The sequence below is a fragment of the Myotis daubentonii genome, chromosome 13, assembly GCF_963259705.1.
Source record: "Myotis daubentonii chromosome 13, mMyoDau2.1, whole genome shotgun sequence".
Classification (NCBI taxonomy): Eukaryota; Metazoa; Chordata; class Mammalia; order Chiroptera; family Vespertilionidae; genus Myotis; species Myotis daubentonii.
Genome location: NC_081852.1, coordinates 19,709,168 through 19,726,785, shown reverse-complemented (window position 1 = coordinate 19,726,785; position 17,618 = coordinate 19,709,168). Strand labels below are relative to the sequence as shown.

Below are 17,618 nucleotides of genomic sequence, written 5' to 3'. Positions count from 1 at the left end.
TCACTGATTCAAAAGCCATATATATCCTATATAACCAAAGCCTAATATGCTAAGTGTCCAGTCGTCCAGTCAACCAATTAAAGTGTAATATACTAATGATATGCTAAGGCCGCTCAACCACTCACTATGATGTGCACTGACCACCAGGGGTAAGATGCTCTGATTGGTAGGTTAGCTTGCTGCTGGGGTCCAGCCAATTGGGACTGAGCGAGACGGGACGGACACACCCTGGAGCCCTCCAGCAGTCCCTCCCCGGCTGGCCAACCTCCCATGTCTCTCCCCTGCCCTGATCATGCACTGGTGGGGTCCCTCGGCCTGGCCTGCACCCTCTCGCAATCCAGGACCCCTCAGAGGATGTCAGAGAGGGGACTTCGGCCCGATCCCACAGGGGGAGCACCACTCAGCCAGAACCTGGGCTCACAGCTGGCAAGCGCAGCGGCAGTGGTGGCAGCTCTAAGGATGTCTGTCAGCTTAGGCCCACTCCCCCCTAAACAATCAGACATCTCCCAAGGGCTCCCGGACTGCGAGAGGTTGCAGACTAGGCTGAGGGATCCCTCCCCCCCCACCCCCGCTCCCAGTGCATGAATTTCGTGCACAAAGCATCTAATTAATATATATGCCAGCCCACACCAATATAAAAGAACAAGAGCATAAAAAGGGGCTTTAAAAGACAATTAAATGACAAGGAATTAAATAGAACTATATTATAGATTTATTAATGAAAAATACTTTACAAAAACAGTATGTTTGGCCCTAAAATAGGTCAGCTGACTCTGAGGGTTTACAATGGGGACTGAGCAAGTGGCAGTAATGGCTCTGCTGCTGAGACAAGAGGGTGTGTTAGTGTGCCCGACTCCATCTGTTCAGAGGGCAAATGTTGGCAGTTCCGCATTCTAGGCCTAAGGTTTGGGAGCACAGGGAAGGCTGACAGTCTATAACACTTGGGTAGATGGGCTGCCCTGTGGTCAGGACAATGACCATAGGGCTTCATGTCCCTTCAAGAATGGGGGATGGGGAAGACAGGTAATATGGACAGGTAGGTAAAATGAAGGGTAGGATTTGGTAATATAGTAGAGGAACAGAGGATGAGGGCTCAGGAACAGGTATGGGCATAAAGTATCCAGGACTAAAACAATGACCTAAGGAATGGCTAGTGTCCAGAGTAATATGGATTCATTTTTAAAGTGGCTCAAATAAAGCCCTAAATAGCAGCTGCTTCCTTTCGCTAGGTGAATGGAAATTAGAATTTCAAATATTCCTTCTCAAAAAGCCACATCACATTAGAGATTCCTGGCACCCTTAGGAGAAACTGCCAGCTCTATGATGAGATGAGATTAGCACAACCCTGGCAGGGATGTAGGGTATGAACTCTGCACAGTACTGTTTAAAAAGAAAGCCGTGGCTCTCAGAGAAGAAAGGGGTGACCCTTACCACCTGCTGTGCTGCAGGGCTCTAGCCCTGGTCTGCTCTCTTCTAGGGGCATCTGCTAGAACATACAGAAACTCCTGTCCCCCTGTCCTCCTGGGCCCAGGTTGCGGGGTATAACTGCTTTGCCTCCAGTCATCATCTGGGGGCATATCTACTCTCCGAGGACCAGGGGATCGAGACCCTGGAACAGGACCCAAATTCCAAGCTGACCTCATGGGAACATGAAGACTGCTTAATGGTGGGGACACAGGGTGAACAATGGGAGCGGGGGAAGGTGAATGGAAAAGATCTCCCCATGACTGAGCATGGGGAACATGATGGCCCTGGTGTCTTTCTGGTAGTGTGGCAGAGTGGGTTAGCTGAGGCTTGTACCCTGGAGTAGTCAGGAATCTAGCCCCAATACGCTGGTTGGCCTCTGACCACACTCCCCAAGAGGCATCTGTTCTGTTACGATGGGGGAGACTCCGGTAGTTCAAAGTCGTTCCTGCGTACTTGACCCGTTGGGAAGTTTCACCCCTGTCACACATAGCCAGAAACGGCTGGACACTCCTTGAAGTTCCTGGGAAGAGAAAAGAACCAAAGACTGAGCATCTTCAGTAAACCATTCTCCTTCCCAGACGACCCTTCTTGGCTGTTCCTCCCAACTCTCCACCCCTCTAAGAGCATACACACAAGGGGAAGGAGGAGCCTACCTTTGCTTTTAATTTCATTTTTAATTACATCAAAATCAAGTCTCTTACCTTCAACCTTGGCAAATAAAGTAGTCTCCTGGATACTGCCATACCTCATTCCACTACACACACACACACACACACACACACACACACAGTAGAATGTCTCCCTAATATTGCAAATGTATACTCTCATTGTGACAGCTCTACTCCTAGAGCCACCACTCCAAAACATCACTCGTTTTCTTAACATGGTACCTTCATTCCAGTTAAGCTGTCTCTGCTACATTCTTGCACATTCTGAGATCTCTGCTTTTATTCTTACCTCCCACATATGCAATGTGAAATGTCTTTTCTATATATTAATTCTCCTTTATGTAAAAGAAACAAAATAACTAACTTCAAAAATCACTTCTAAAAAATACTTCCCATTCTTCAATTTTATATCCCATCAACATCTGTACTATATGTCATATGATGTATGTATGCATATTTTGATTTAAACACTGAGCTTTTTGAGAGTAGAGAGCGGCCTTCTTTCTCCTCTGAATTCACTATAGCATTTGGTGCAGAACAGGCGGCAATAAATGCTGACTGTATGATCAGACGCCTTTAACAATTGTGAAAGGAAGCTGGCTAGCTGGCTGCTCCACAGAATAATAGAAAGTCCATCTATCCGGAAGGCCTGCTTATCCAAAGCTCGCTAAAATGTGGACCCAGCCCTAGCTGGTTTGGCTCAGTGGATAGAACACCGGACTACGGACTGAAGAGTCCCAGGTTCGATTCCAGACAAGGGCATGTATCTCAGTTGCAGGCTCAATCCCCAGCCCTGGTCAGGCCGTGTGGGAGGAAACCAATTGATGTGTCTCTCTCACATGGGAAGTTTTTTTCTCTCTCTCTCTCTAAAAAATGAATGGAAAAATATCCTCGGGTGAGGATTAACAACAACAACAAAAATGTGGACACAAATATCAACAATATTACTCTATCTTCTGTTCTAGAACCACAACCATCCCCTGCCCTAAGGCATTTATATCCATAAGCCAACATTTCTTAACCTTAGAACTACTGATATTTGGGGCTGATAATTCTTTGTTTGGGGGATAAAGGAGTGCAGGGAAACTGCCCTGTGCATTGCAGGATGTTTAGCAACATCCCGGGCCTCTACCAATTAGATGCTAGTATCACTTCCCCTTTCCCATGAGAATCAGTGCCTTAAACTGTAGATTCAGCCCATGAAGAGGAAAGGAAGCAAATCTCACTGTGTACTAGTAGAAAGCCAGATGGATGCTGCCCACCTTCCCCAGGACTGTTTGGATCTGTCTATGTGGCATGGGTATTCCATGTACAGGGTCTTCCCAAGACTCCCATTCACTCCACGTCCTCCTAGACCAGTGGTTCTCAACCTTCTGGCCCTTTAAATACAGTTCCGCATGTTGTGACCCAACCATAAAATTATTTTCGTTGCTACTTCATAACTGTAATGTTGCTACTGTTATGAATCGTAATGTAAATACCTGATATGCAGGATGGTCTTAGGCGACCCCTGTGAAAGGGTCGTTCGACCGCCAAAGGGGTCGCGACCCACATGTTGAGAACCGCTGTCCTAGACCATCCTTCAACTAAGACTTAGGGGATACAAGGAGAGAAAACTAATAGAGATGATACTTTGTTTTGGGGGGATCCTAAAGACTGGGTATTAACTACCCAGGGTCACTTAAAAGCTTATCCTATCAGGACTGAAGCAGTTCATTTTCATGGGTAGTTAGATTATGGGAACTCTGGTTTAGACCCTCAGTCTAAGAACCATGTTGCCCAAGAAATGACTCAATCACAATTCATCTAGCTCAATGCTTGATCTTAAAACAATAATTTCTATCCTTTTACAGCCCCATCTTGAGACACACACACACACACACACACACACACACACACACACACACACACCCCTACCTATAGTTTGACTAGTTTGAACCTTAGGTCCCTGGAAAGGTACCACATTCTGGCACATAATATTAGACTTGGGGAGAGTTACCTGGGGGTCTATGGGACTCCCCTGCTATGCTGGGCATCAAGACTTCTGGGGACAGGAGCTGTGGTTGGGGTGGGTAGAGCTGGGGACCAAGGAGAAACACAGGAGGGTCATGAGTGACAGGGAGGGAAGAGGAGCTGGAACAACGGTGCCCGGTTTCCAAAGCCTTTTTCCTTGCGTTTGATGAATCCTTATAATGAGACGACAAAAAACACAGAGATGAGAATTAACACATAGCAGGATATGGTTAGGTAAACACAGTGAGGCAATGAGAGGGAGATGGAGGGAGCTAAAGTGCAAACATGCCTTGTTCTGGAAAGGACTCAGTTTACTCAGTCACCCTTCCTGTTAGTCTTGTTAGAAACTCCTGATCACTGTAAACTGGAGACACCAAATTGTAGATCCTCTCCTCTTAACTTACCTTCCTCATAGCCTTCACCTTCCCAACCTACCATCTATGTCTTTAGCAAACTCCTTAATGCTAACAGTAGAATTAGAGAGAAATAGAAATTTAAAAATAAAGAAGAAATGAGAGAAATTATGAAAGCCTGAGAGATTGAAAAAGAAAATTCTATTTTCTAAATATTGGGAACCAAAATATATATCCTTAAGTGTACAATCAAGAACTCTACTACTAGATTTTCTTTCCTCTCACTGCTACATTCCACAATCTCCTTTTTTGCCTGTCAAGTTTGCACCCACTGATGCTTACCAGTATACCCTGCTTTATACTCCATTAGTCACTCACTTTTGTGGCAAAATCTCAGAAATTTCCCCTTTAACATTTGAAACACTAATATGTACACAAGTGAACCAACATTCTTCCAAACTCCTCCTCCAGGTATCACATTTTTTTAAGTCATCCATACTCAAATGTTGACATTGCCCTTAATTTTGCACCTTTTATCCACAATTCCATTAGTTCCCTTTGCCAAGGACTGTTATTTCTACCAATAGGTTCCATATTTCAACTTAACTGGGCCCTGGAGACAACCTCCGATCTGATCTTCCTATCTCCACTATAGCCCGCTACCTCATTCCTGTGGCCTGCACGTTCCTATATGATATGGCAATGCCAATCTTTCTCACTGATCTCCAACACCATTCCTGCACCTTTTACACTCTCACCTTCTTACTGTTCCTCAAACATGCCACGCTCATTTCACCTTGGGCTCTTTACACTAAGTGCTTCTGTTACTTGGAATGCTCTTCCCATGGCACACACCTTCATATCACTGAGGCCTCTGATCAAATATTACTTCCTTAGAGCCAATTTCCCTCCCTACTCTATCAAAAGTAACCCTGAGGCCCTGGCTGGTTTGGCTCAGTGGATAGAGCGTTGGACTGTGGACTGAAGGGTCCCGGGTTCAATTCCAGTCAAGGGCACATGCCCGGGTTGTGGGCTCGATCCTCACTGGGGGACACGCAGGAGGCGACAGATCAATGACTCTCTCTCATCATTGATGTTTCTATTTCTCTCTCCCTCTCCCTTTTTCTCTAAAATCAATAAAAATATATTTTAAAAAAATAACCCTGAGAATAACCAGTTACCTCCTTACTCCTTTTCTCCTCTTGCTTTGTTTTATTCTTCTTTATCATACATTGTCTAGGATTAACTTGTTTATTGTCTTTCTCTCCTAGTAGAATACATTTCTTTTTACTCCAGTATCCCCAGCACCTTGAACATCACCTGGAATATTACAGGCACTTTATAAGTATTAAACAAAATAATCTATATGCCAGTATATCTTATTTCCTTTACTAGATTGCAAGTTATTCAAGGACAGAATTTGTGTTGTTTTACCAGTATGCTCACAGCATCTACCATAGCATGGCACACAGGCATTTACCATACAGCCTAAGGACCAGGCACTCCTAGCATGTGACACAAACAACTGTTCCTTTCTTCTGGACAGAAGTGACACCACACTTCCCTGTTTTCCCTCTATCTCTTTGGTCCCTTTTGCCAAGTCCCCTTTTTGAGTTCTTCAGAAGAACTACCTTGAATCTGATACTCTTCAGGGATATATCCTGGTCTTCTCGTTAACAATATTCTTTTCTTCTTTTCAATGGCTGTGATGCTCAAATCTCAACTTCAAGCCTATTATGTCTCACATCCAAAGGCTTACCACATATCTCCACTCAAGCTTAACATAGGATGGGCAAAAGCAGACTTACGTTTATGACTACACAAAACACAGAGTTTATTCTTGTATTATTTATTAACTAGAGACCCGGTGCACAAAATTCGTGCACGGGGGAGATGGGGTTCCCCCAGCCCAGCCTGCACCCTCTCCAATCTGGGACCCCTCGAAAGCAGTCAGACATCCCTCTCACAATCCAGGACTGCTGGCTCCCAACCGCTCACCTGCCTGCCTGCCTGATTGCCCCTAACCACTTCTGCCTGCCAGCCTGATCACCACCTAACCACTCCCCTACCAGCCTGATAGATGCCTAACTGCACCCCTGCCAACCTGATTGTCCCTAATTGTCCTCCCCTGCTGGCCCGGTCACCCCTAACTGCCCTCCCCTGCCAGCCCGATTGCCCCTAACTGCCCTCCCTTGCCAGCCTGGTCACCCCCAACTGCCCTCCCCTGCATGCCTGGTCGCCTCCATCTGCCCTCCCCTGCAGGCCTGGTCCCCCCCCAACTGCCCTCCCTTTCAGGCCTGGTCTCTCCCAACTGCGCTCCCCTGCAGGCCATCTTGTGTCCACATGGGGGCGGCCATCTTGTGTTGGAGTGATGATGAATTTGCATATTGCCTCTTTATTATATAGTATTCCCATATGAGCTGTAAACCTACTTTTGCCCCACCCTATATATCCAAAATTGTATAATTCTCTTCCCTCAAATATATTCTTACTTCTCTTCCCTCAAATATACCATTATCAATCAACTCCTAATTCCTGGATATGATCTTTGATTCTCCTTTCCCCATATCCAGGCAGGCAAGCATCAACCCATTGATTTTTGCTTCCTAATTGGCTCTCCAGTATGTCCACTTCTATCTTCCCAAACTTCTTACTGTGGTTCATGATATAACCCTTGTTTATATTCTGTCCAGTCTCACTTGTCAACACTCTCCATTCTTTCCTTGTCAGACTCTAATCTTGCCATACCAAAGTAGCTTCTTTTAATTCAGTTAGCATCTGCTTCAGGTCCCTTTACTTGTTATATATATATACTAGAAGCCCGGTGCACCAAATTCATGCATGGCAAGGGTGGGGGGGATTTCCCCTCAGCCTGGCCTGCACCCTCTCGCAATCTGGGACCCCTTGGGGGATGTCCAATTGCCGGTTTAAGCCCAATCCCCATGGAATTGTGCCTAAACCAACAGTCAGACATCCCTCTCACAATCCGGGATGCTGCATGCACCAGTAACCATACTTTTCATACAGGTGAAAGGCATCTTGCTGTTGTATGGGCAGCTATATTTTTTTGCCCTAATTATAAAAAGTAGTACATAACATGATCCTTCTGAGACAGTAGTACCATTTTCCCCAGCCAAGTAATTGGCTTTGTCACACAGTTATAAGTGTCAGAATCAGGGCTGACCACAAAATGTGCAAGCCGGAGTACATGGATGTCATTGCTGCATCATCCTGTTTTTCAGTGTTAGAATAGCCTTGCCAAGTTTTAATTTTTAAATCTAAGGGATTGTTCCCAATATATAGAGTAGGGTCCCTAGGCCTGGCTGGCGATCAGGGCTGATCTGTGGGGCAACCAGCAGGGCAATTGGGGGGGCCCCCACTGGCACCCGCCTTGGCTGGTGGCCTGGCGCCACCCGCTCACCGGCCCGTTTCATTAGTTCTTTTTATTTTTATACCACATATTTAAAACCTGTTTTTAAAACTATATTGAACTAATCTGGTGAGCAAGGTTCAATGCACTGGTGCTTTGCATCTTGACCGCTATTGTAATGAAAACTCAACTTGCTTTGGGCAATTGTGTGAACTTCTCAAAAGGCACAATTTATAAACCCAGCCACTGAAACTATTTGAGTTTGTGATCTCTGTTAATGTGGATGTCTCCGTCCCTTTCACCTACAGATTACCACATTAATTATGTAAGAAAGGCCTCAGGCCCGGCTGGCATGGCTCAGTGGTTGAGTATCGACCTATGAACCAGGAGGTCACGGTTCAATCCCCAGTCAGGGCACATACAAGAATCAACCAATGAATGCATAAATAAGTGGAATGACAAATTGATCTTTCTTTCTCTTTCTCTTTCTCTCTCATTAATAAATAACAAATTAAAAAAAGAAAGGCCTCAGAAGGAGGATTTTAAAATCTTTTTTTTTTTTTTTTGCTAATGCAAATGCTTCATTTCAGCTTGAAAGCACACTGGACTTCACTCAATCATGTACTGAGATGGAGAGGAAAAGGCAAAACAACATTCCATCCCATCTCTTCCTTTGATTAGTGCAATGGGTTCTGACCCAAATCAGCAGTCATTGCTTCTTAGAAACCCCTCTCAAGCTACTAGGATTCTTCTCACCCTGGGCATCCCTATAATACACCTTGCAGAACTGTTACAGGGAAGGGACATTCCTCTGAGCTCCAACTAAATGTGTGTCAATAAAATCATAATTATGTGTCCTCATTTTTGCTGAGGGCACATAGCTTTCCCCCAAATTACAACCTTCAGTTTCTTCTTCCCCTTCACTTACACCATATTTTACCTAGCAAGAGAAAGAGGTGCTCTGAATAGACAGACACTTACAAAACTGTGAGAAGAGACTGGGACCTCTGCCCTCTCTAAGACAACAGTGCCGCTGAGATTACATGAGATGCAGCAAAAATTCTCTGCACTGTGTTTGTCCCCATACTCCCTGCTGGGGTCTCAGCAAGCGGTAGCCTTCAAATACACAGACATACATAGATAAACACATAAAACCAGACCTATGGTTTCCCCACAGATCCTGTCCCCAGGGATTTGGGAGAGAATAAGGTAAGAGTTACTAGTAGAGACCTGAATTAGATGTATTTGAAAGGTAGTGCCCAAGTGGTGATCTCCTCTCACTCAAAAGAAGCTCAATCATAGACCTTGTTTTCATCTAATAGCCCCATGTTACCATGCCCCTGCCTTACAACCAAGCCAACTGTTCATATTGCCACAATTTCTTCCCCAACATACCACCCCATGCCCAGCACTTTAGCACCTGAAACTGCTACCTGAGAAGCTGGCACTGTGCTGGCTTCATGGAGACTCTGCTCCATTTCTGCTGTTGGGGTCTTTGAGAGGCCAAGGCCAGGGGCTGAGTGCAGTCTTCTTCCCATGTCATCTGCAGAGCCTGAGGAGGGAAAGGTAAATACAAGTTGAAGCCATCCCTTTTCTTGGAGCCTAAACTCTGCGCCTCACAGCACAAAATTCAGGAGTTGTTTCATTAAATAACAAATATGCATCCCTAAATCCAATTGAGGGTATGCTCCTCGAATGTAGAAACAGGAGTTTCAGAATATGGGTTGTTTCTTATAGGCCACAGAAGGTCTCAGATCACAGGCCTTGAAGAACCTCGTAGAGAAGGGGCTCTGTGGAGAGATAGCTTAATGTCCCATCTTGCCTCATTTCATTTTTGTAAACATTAACTTTGCTTCTGTCAAGACTTGGGCCCAAGACATATATATATACATACACATACAGAGGAAATTTTCCAACACAGTGATTCTCTAGAGCATCTGTGATGACAAAGAAACTGTTATCTATAGTCTAGTTAGAAACTGAAATGATCGAATAATCATCTATCAAACCTCCTCATTTTACATTATGGGAAAATAAGTTCCATGGTCTGACAGGTAGTAAGTACTTTAACCAGTATTAAAATTCAAGTCTCTCAATTTTTAAATTTTATGAATAGGAGCTCTTCAGTAATATTTTGTATGTGTAATGCTCTTTTATTTCCATTAGCTTCTCTCAGTCACTTAAATTTTTTTTTTAAATATTTTTTTACTAGAGGCCCGGTGCACAAAATTCGTGCATGGGGGTGTGTGTATCCCTCAGCCCAGCCTGCACCCTCTCCAATCTGGGACCCCTCGAGGGATGTGTGACTGCCAGTTTAGGCCCGATCCAGGTGGGCAGTCGGACATCCCTCTCACAATCCAGGACTGCTAGCTCCCAACCACTCGCCTGCCTGCCTGCCTGATTGCCATAACCACTTCTGCCTTCCAGCCTGATCACCCCAGAACCACTCCCCTGCCAGCCTGATCGATGCCTAACTGCTCCCCTGCCGGCCCGATAGCCCCTAACTGCCCTCCCTTGCAGGCCATCTTGTGGCCACATGGGGGCGGCCATCTTGTGTGTTGGAGTGATGGTCAATTTGCATATTACCTCTTTATTATATAGTATTGATTTCAGAGAAAAAAGGAGAATGGGAGAGAGGGGGAGAGAGAGAGAGAGAGAGAGAGAAACATCAATGATCATAGAGAATCACTGATTGGCTGCCTCCTACACACCCCACACTAGGAATCGAGCCTATAACCCGGGCATGTGCCCTGACCAGGTATCCAACTGTGACCTCCTGGTTCATAGGTTGAAGCTTAACCCCTGAGCTATGCCAGCTGGGCTCAATCACTTAAGTTCTAAACAATCACTAAATGCTTACCTCTTCCTCAAAATCTTGCTAGACTGTTAAGAACTGCTACAAACTGGATATGTGACTTCCAAGGGGCTTGCCCCAATATAACTAACTAAGCCTTCCATTCTGAAGATGTACATGCCCTTGACCTGTATTTGATATATCTATGCCTATTGCCAATTCCTGTCTTGGTTTGGTATTTTGATTTTATATGCTATCAGGCTGACACATGTTATTGCTGATATTAAGGTAGAAGACCAGTTTTTTTTTAATGTTTCCTGGAGCTTAAACATAGTTGTTCTAAAACTACCGCAGATTCATCTAGGAGCTTTAAAAAATACAGCTTCCTGTACCTCTCCACAGACCTACTGAATCGGAATCTTTGTGGTTAGAGCATAGAAATATTTACTTATTTATTTTAAATATGTTTTTATTGATTTGAGAGAGAGAGAAAGGGAGGAAAGAGAGAGAGAAATATTGATGAGAGAGAAACATCGAACGGCTGCATCCTGCATACCCCCTACTGGGGACTGAGCCCGCAACCTTGGCATCCACCCCAACTTGGGAGGGATTTTCATGAAGTATTGTTAAGATGAAAAAAACAACATCCTGTAATATTATCCCCCTCAAAAAACACTATATGTCAATCTACATAAGATTTTATGAACAGTAAACTACAGAAATATGCACAGTACATTATTACCTGGGAAGGTGGGAATAAAAGGTAGGGATTAATGTGAGGGAAGGAGAGAGAAACAGTAAAATTATCCATAATAAAAACAGCATGTGTGCTATGATCCCATTTATATAAAATTATTTCTTTGTTTTTTTTTTTAAAAGCTACTCATCAGGTGACTATGACAGGCAGTCAGATTTAAGAATTACAGCTACGATGATTAGAATCTGGTGCTCCGCTAGTCAAGTCAAGCATGATTCCCTAGACAGGAGGTGGCTATTGAAACCTCCTGAAGCAGTGGTCACCAACCAGTGGTCCGTGAAGTCCAAAAGGTTGGTGACCGCTGTCCTGAAGGGAGTAGACTCTGATTCTTTTAAAGATATTTAAGCAGAGGTGGAGGTGGCCATCTGTTAAGAGTACTGTTGAGGGATTTCTGGATTTGATAGATGGTAGAATTAAGATAATGTCTACTACCGATAAAGAGTAACAAGAAAGACTACCAGATATTATGTACTTTCTGATATAAGAAGTTTAAAGTCCTACCTATGAAATTTTTTTTTAAATGGAATCTGATTTTAATCAATCCTCTAGCCCTAAGTACCAGGTTACAGGAAAAACAGAGGCTAGAAGAACATGTTTAGAAAATTTTAAAAAAGCTCTACTAGAATATAATCAATAAAATCTAGAATGCGGAGGATAAATGATGAAATTTTTTCAACAAATAAATGGGGGTAAAAGATAAAGGATATCTTACAGGCCTTAAGAAAAAAAAGCCTTGAAGCAAATCAGCAAAATGCAATGTGAGAATCTTCTTTGGATTCTGATTTGAAGTAAACCAACTGTGAGAAGACATCAATGGGACAACTGAAAAAATATGAATACTGGTAACTGCATTATATTAAGAAATTATTGTTACTTTTATGTGTAATGTTATAGTTTTGCCTTTTAAAAGTCTTTATTTCTTTGAGATAGATTCTAAACTATCTATAATAATAAAAGCGTAATACGCTAATTAGACCAGACAGCTGAACGACCTTCCAGACGTCCTTCCGGACGAAGCCGGGGCTGTGAGTACTGAGGGAGCCACTGCGGCTGCGAGGGCTGAGCCCCTTGCACGAATTTTGTGCATTGGGCCTCTAGTCTATAATAATAAAAGCGTAATAAACTAATTAGACCAGACATCCTTCCAGATGACCTTCCAAACGAAGCCGGGGCTGCAGCCACAGGATCAAGGCAGCCGCCGCGGCTGTGAGGGAGAAATCCAGGCAGCCACTGTGGCTGTGAAGGCTTACTCTTGCATGAATTTCGTGCATCAGGCCTCTAGTTTATAGATGAAATGTCTGGGGATTTGCATTAAAATAATCCAGTGGGAAAGGGGAAGGGGAGGGTGCTATAGCTAAATCAATTATTGGCCATCCTATCTAATAAAAGACAAAAAGGGTAATTAACCATACCTCTGCTACGCTTCCCATTGGCTAATTAGGGCGATACGCAAATTAACTGTCAACAAAGATGGCGGTTAATTTGCATACGTAGGCACAATGATGGAAGGTGAAAGGAGAAGGACAGAAGAACAGTGATCGGAAACCCAGGCAGCAGGCAAGAGCCAAGTGGCATGTCAAAGGCGGCCCCCCGGGCCGGTGATCGCCATCCGAAAGCCAGGCTGCAGGCCAGGCGGCACCCCCGGATGCCTGGCCTGCGTCCTATGGTCGCCATGGCGATCGGAGGGAGAGAGAGCCGGGGCACAGGCCGGTGGTCACCATGGGGGTAGAGAGAGCCGCATCAGGATCGGAGAGCCGCAGGCAAGGCGGCACCCCGGCACCCCAGCACCCGACATGCAAAGGTCGGGGATGAAATGACTTTTCCCAACCACATCTGCAAATATCCTGGGGAAGGCATCACTGAAGAGTTCACAACAACTCTCTTACTTGGCAAGGAAGAAAACAGTTGGCAATGGAAACAATCCCTTACATCAAAGTTAAGGTCCCTCTGAGTAAAATAGAGTATTTCCAATGTAAAGGAAGGAGCAGGCAAAAATAATAGGTTCTCATGACTTCCACTGAAGTTTGAGCATATTACAGAGTCAAAACGAACATACAAATTAAAACAGACAGTGGACATTCAAATGACCCGAATCAACTGTCACTGTTTGTCCCAATAGCAGCAATGCTTATGTGATAATATAGTTTAACAAACATACAAAACAAGTCACATGATAAGAGAGGTTCGGCTTCTAAAGTAAATTGAATATGTTCTTTAAAAATTCTCATGTCCTCCCCTCTGACTATAATTCTTAATTTTCAAATCAGAAAATTACCCCAGGTGATCCAATAACATGTAGAAGTCCAGAAACCTAACTTATTTAAAAAAACAAACATCCCAACCATTTTTAAAATATTTAAATTGATATTTTAGGGTTAAAATTATAGTAGATATTTAGATCCAAATATATTTTCTGAATAGAAAATATTTCAGTTTTTGATTAAAAAAAACATAAAAAAATATATGTGACACATTTTCCCAAGGAACTCTGAATTAGTACCTTTCCCTCTAACTTTCTTCAAATTAAGAGAATCTATGGAGTTCCCTATACTGCACAAGTTTTAATGAAAGAAAATAAGACTTTCTAAGAGCATCAAATACATGTTTTCTTATTTACAAACATATATACTCTCCTCTCTCTCTCTCTCTCTCTCTTCCTCTCTCTCTCTCTCTCTCTCTAAAATATATTCTTACTGATTCAGAGAGGAAGGGAGAGGGAGAGAGGTAGAAACATCAATGATGAGAGAGAGTCATTGATTGGCTGCCTCCTACACGCCCTGTACTGGGGATCAAGCCCACAACCCGGGCATATGGCCTGACCTGGAATCAAACTGTGATTTCCTGGTTCATAGGTCGATGCTAAACCACTGAGTCACACCGGCCGGGCTCAATTCTTATTTATAAATTCATTCCAAGGACATATACAGCTTGAAAAGCTTTGGAAGTAGTTTCAAAAAAACTAGCTTTTAAGTAACAAGAAAACAGCTATAGAAGAAAGTTTAAATTAAAAGAAAAAAATTGTTTTAATTTATTCAAGAGTGGGAACACCCTCCATGAAAATGTGTACCTGACTGTGGATGGCTGGGTGGCCTTATCACAAGGAATTCAAATGCTTTTTACAATGAAAAGAAAGAGAGTTTCATCTCATTTCTCTCCCAGGGTAGATGTCTGTCAATAGAAGGTGGACATCAATAAAAGGAGGGGCTTGCACAATCAATCCAGAAAGTCAGCAATCTATGAATAATCCAGAACCGAGTTTTATCTCCTCTGCCACACACCCTCCCTTCCAGCCAGTGAGCAAGATAATTACTCTCAAGTCAAGCTAAGTGCCCCCCAGTCACAGTGGCCCAATGCTGACATACAAAGCATATAAATAATTCTCACTCTGGCATAAAAGTGACAACTTTCTTGGAAGAAAAGCAGATATTGTAAATTTCTCAAAGTCTTCCTGAAACATTTTTTAAAGTAATTTTTACTTCTTTAGAAAAAATGCATACATGGCAAACCATCTGTAATAAAAGGCCCATTCTATAAAATTTTACCTGGTCCTACTCATATCTGCAATCATAACCATATTTACAGACAAATATATCTATACAAATAAAAGAGTAATATGCTAATTAGACTAGGAGACCTTCCAGATGTTCTTCTGGACAAAGCCATGGTGGCGGGGCCGAGGTAGAGGCGGTTAGAGGCCAAGAGGGGAGAGCAGTTGTGGGTGATCAGGCTGGTGGGGGGCAGGGCCATTAGGGGTAAGCAGACCATCAGTGGGGGTCAGTTGGAGATGATCAGGACAGCGGGGGGGGGGGGGCAGTTTGGAGTGAGCAGGCCAGCAGGGGGATAATTGGGGATGAGCAGGCCAGTGGGGAGGGAAGGTAGGGGCGAGCAGGCCAGCAGGGGGGGCGCAGTTTGGGGTGATCAGGCTGGCGGGGGGCATTTGGGGGCAAGCAGGCTGGCAGCAGGGGGGGCCGTTGGGGGCAAGCAGGCCGGCAGGCAGAGTGGTTAGAGGCAATCAGGCAGGCAGGCAGGCAGGCAGGTGAGCGGTTAGGAGCCAGCAGTCCCGGATTGCGAGAGGGATGTCCGACTGCTGGTTTAGGCCCGATCCCTGTAAACTGGCAGTAGGACATTCTTCGAGGGGGTCCCAAATTGGAGAGGGTGCAGGAACACACCCTCCGCTGTGCACAAATTTCGTGCACCGGGCCATTAGTCCTATATAATAAAAGCCTAATATGCTAAGTGTCTGACCATTCATTCGACTGTTCAACCAGTCGCAATGATGCGCACTGACCACCAGAGGGCAGACGTTCCGACCGGTTTCAGCCCAATCCCCACAGGCCAGGCTGAGGGACCCCACTGGTGCACCAATCCGTGCATCGGCCTCTAGTATGTTAATAATTGGCCAAAATAATCACCATCCATTAGTGATAAGTCTAATATGCTCAGTCCTGATCAGCCCAAACGCAGCACCAAGTTAACCTACTGGTTGGAGTGTCTGCCCCCTGGTGATCAGTGTACGTCATAGCAACTGGTCGACCAGTCGACTATCTGCCCCCTGGTGGTCAGTGTACGTTATAGCAAGCAGTTGAGCAGCCTTAGCATATCATTAACATATTATGCTTTGATTGGTTGAATGGACAACTGGACACTTAGCATATTAGACTTTTATTATATAGGATTGACCTTGACCTGTATTCTTTCTTTGAAGTTGGGCAGACCTTATCCAAAAAATAAAAAATAACCTTTCGTCATGGAAAATTTTCAAATATATTTAAAAGTTAAGGGTAAAATGTTATAATACTCCCCACTCCCATGTACTTATCACTAAAGGATGGTGATTATTTTGGCCAATTATTAACATACTAGAGGCCCGATGCATGGATTGGTGCACCAGTGGGGTCCCTCGGCCTGGCCTGTGGGGATTGAGCCAAAACCCGCTCTCCGACATCCCCCGAGGGGTCCAGGATTGTGAGAGGGCGCAGGCCAGGCCAAGGGACCCCATTGGCGCATGACTGGAGTCAGGGAAGGACTGCGGGAGGGCTCCAGGGCGTGTCTGGCCCCGTCTCCCCCAGTCCTGATGGCCCAACCCAAGCAGCAAGCTAACCTACCAGTCGGAACGTCTGCCCTCTGGTGGTCAGTGCGCATCATTGCGACTGGTTAAACAGTCGAACAAATGGTCCCTCCCTGGCCCCAATCGTGCACCAGTGGGGTCACTCGGCCTGGCCTACACCCTCTTGCAATGAGACCCCTTGGGGTATGTCAGAGAGCCGATTTTGGCCCGATCCCGCAGGCCAGGCCGATGGAACCCACTGGTGCATGAATTCGTACACTGGGCCTCTAGTGTTTTTATAAATCTTTAGGTACTTCTGGTCACAAAAACAGTATATTATATTATCCCATTTATATAAAATGTCATAAAATGTCCCAAATAGGCAAATCTATACACAGAAAATAGATTAGAGGTTGCCTGGGCTGGGGAAAAGGGGTAGGAGGAAATGGGTAGTGATCACTAATGGATACATGCTTTCTTTTGGGGGTGAGGAAAACACTTTAAAATTGTGGTGATGGACGATTCTGTGAATACAATAAAAACCTCTGAATTGTACAGTTTAAGTTAATTGTATGGTATGTAAATTATCTATAATAATAAAAGTGTAATATGCTAATTAGACCAGATGTCCTTCTAGACAAAGAGGGGCTGCGAGGGAAGCCCGAGTCTCAGGTGTCAGAGGGAAGCTGGAGCCAGCAGCCGGGGGAAGGAAGGCCTACTCTTTTCTTCCCAACAAGTTTAAAATCTTGTGCTAGATTTGTTTCTAGCTACTTTATGTTTTCAGGGTATTTAAATAGTATCTTTAATTAGAGCTTAAAATATTGGCTGCTGTTGTATATAAATGATTTTTTAAATCATAATACTTTGTTAAATATATTTTTAAAGTCTCATAATTTGTCTACTTTAATAATTACATTATAAGTAATCTTTACCTTCCCCCCCCACCCCTCCCTTTCTTTCTTTTTTCTTGTTCTTATACTTTTTATTTCTTTATTTCTTTTTGTTGAATGGTAAGTCACTTCCCCCTGGTAGTTAGTGCACATCATAGCAACCATCGACCAGTCATTCGGTCGGTTAGGCTTTTATTTATATAGACTAGAGCAGCAGTCACCAACCGGTGGTCCGTAGATCACTGGTGGTCCATGCGGT

At 44.2% G+C, this 17,618-nt stretch overlaps 1 protein-coding gene across 22 annotated transcripts in view; it reads right to left on the bottom strand.

The window, feature by feature from the left end:
* Nucleotides 1-689: 689 nt before the first annotated feature.
* The window catches only part of USP54 (ubiquitin specific peptidase 54), a 124,081-nt gene continuing 107,152 nt past the window's right edge, over nucleotides 690-17,618 (bottom strand). For 19 of the 22 annotated variants that reach the window (XM_059662358.1, XM_059662362.1, XM_059662359.1 and 16 more), the window contains 3 exons: nucleotides 9,305-9,423; nucleotides 4,135-4,321; nucleotides 690-1,987 (listed from right to left, as the gene is read on the bottom strand). In XM_059662358.1, coding sequence (XP_059518341.1) covers nucleotides 1,428-1,987; nucleotides 4,135-4,321; nucleotides 9,305-9,423 — 866 coding nt within the window. In that variant the 3' untranslated portion in view covers nucleotides 690-1,427. The remainder of the gene's footprint in view (nucleotides 1,988-4,134; nucleotides 4,322-9,304; nucleotides 9,424-17,618) is intronic. The other 3 variants (XM_059662367.1, XM_059662377.1, XR_009448356.1) reach the window with 3 other exon arrangements.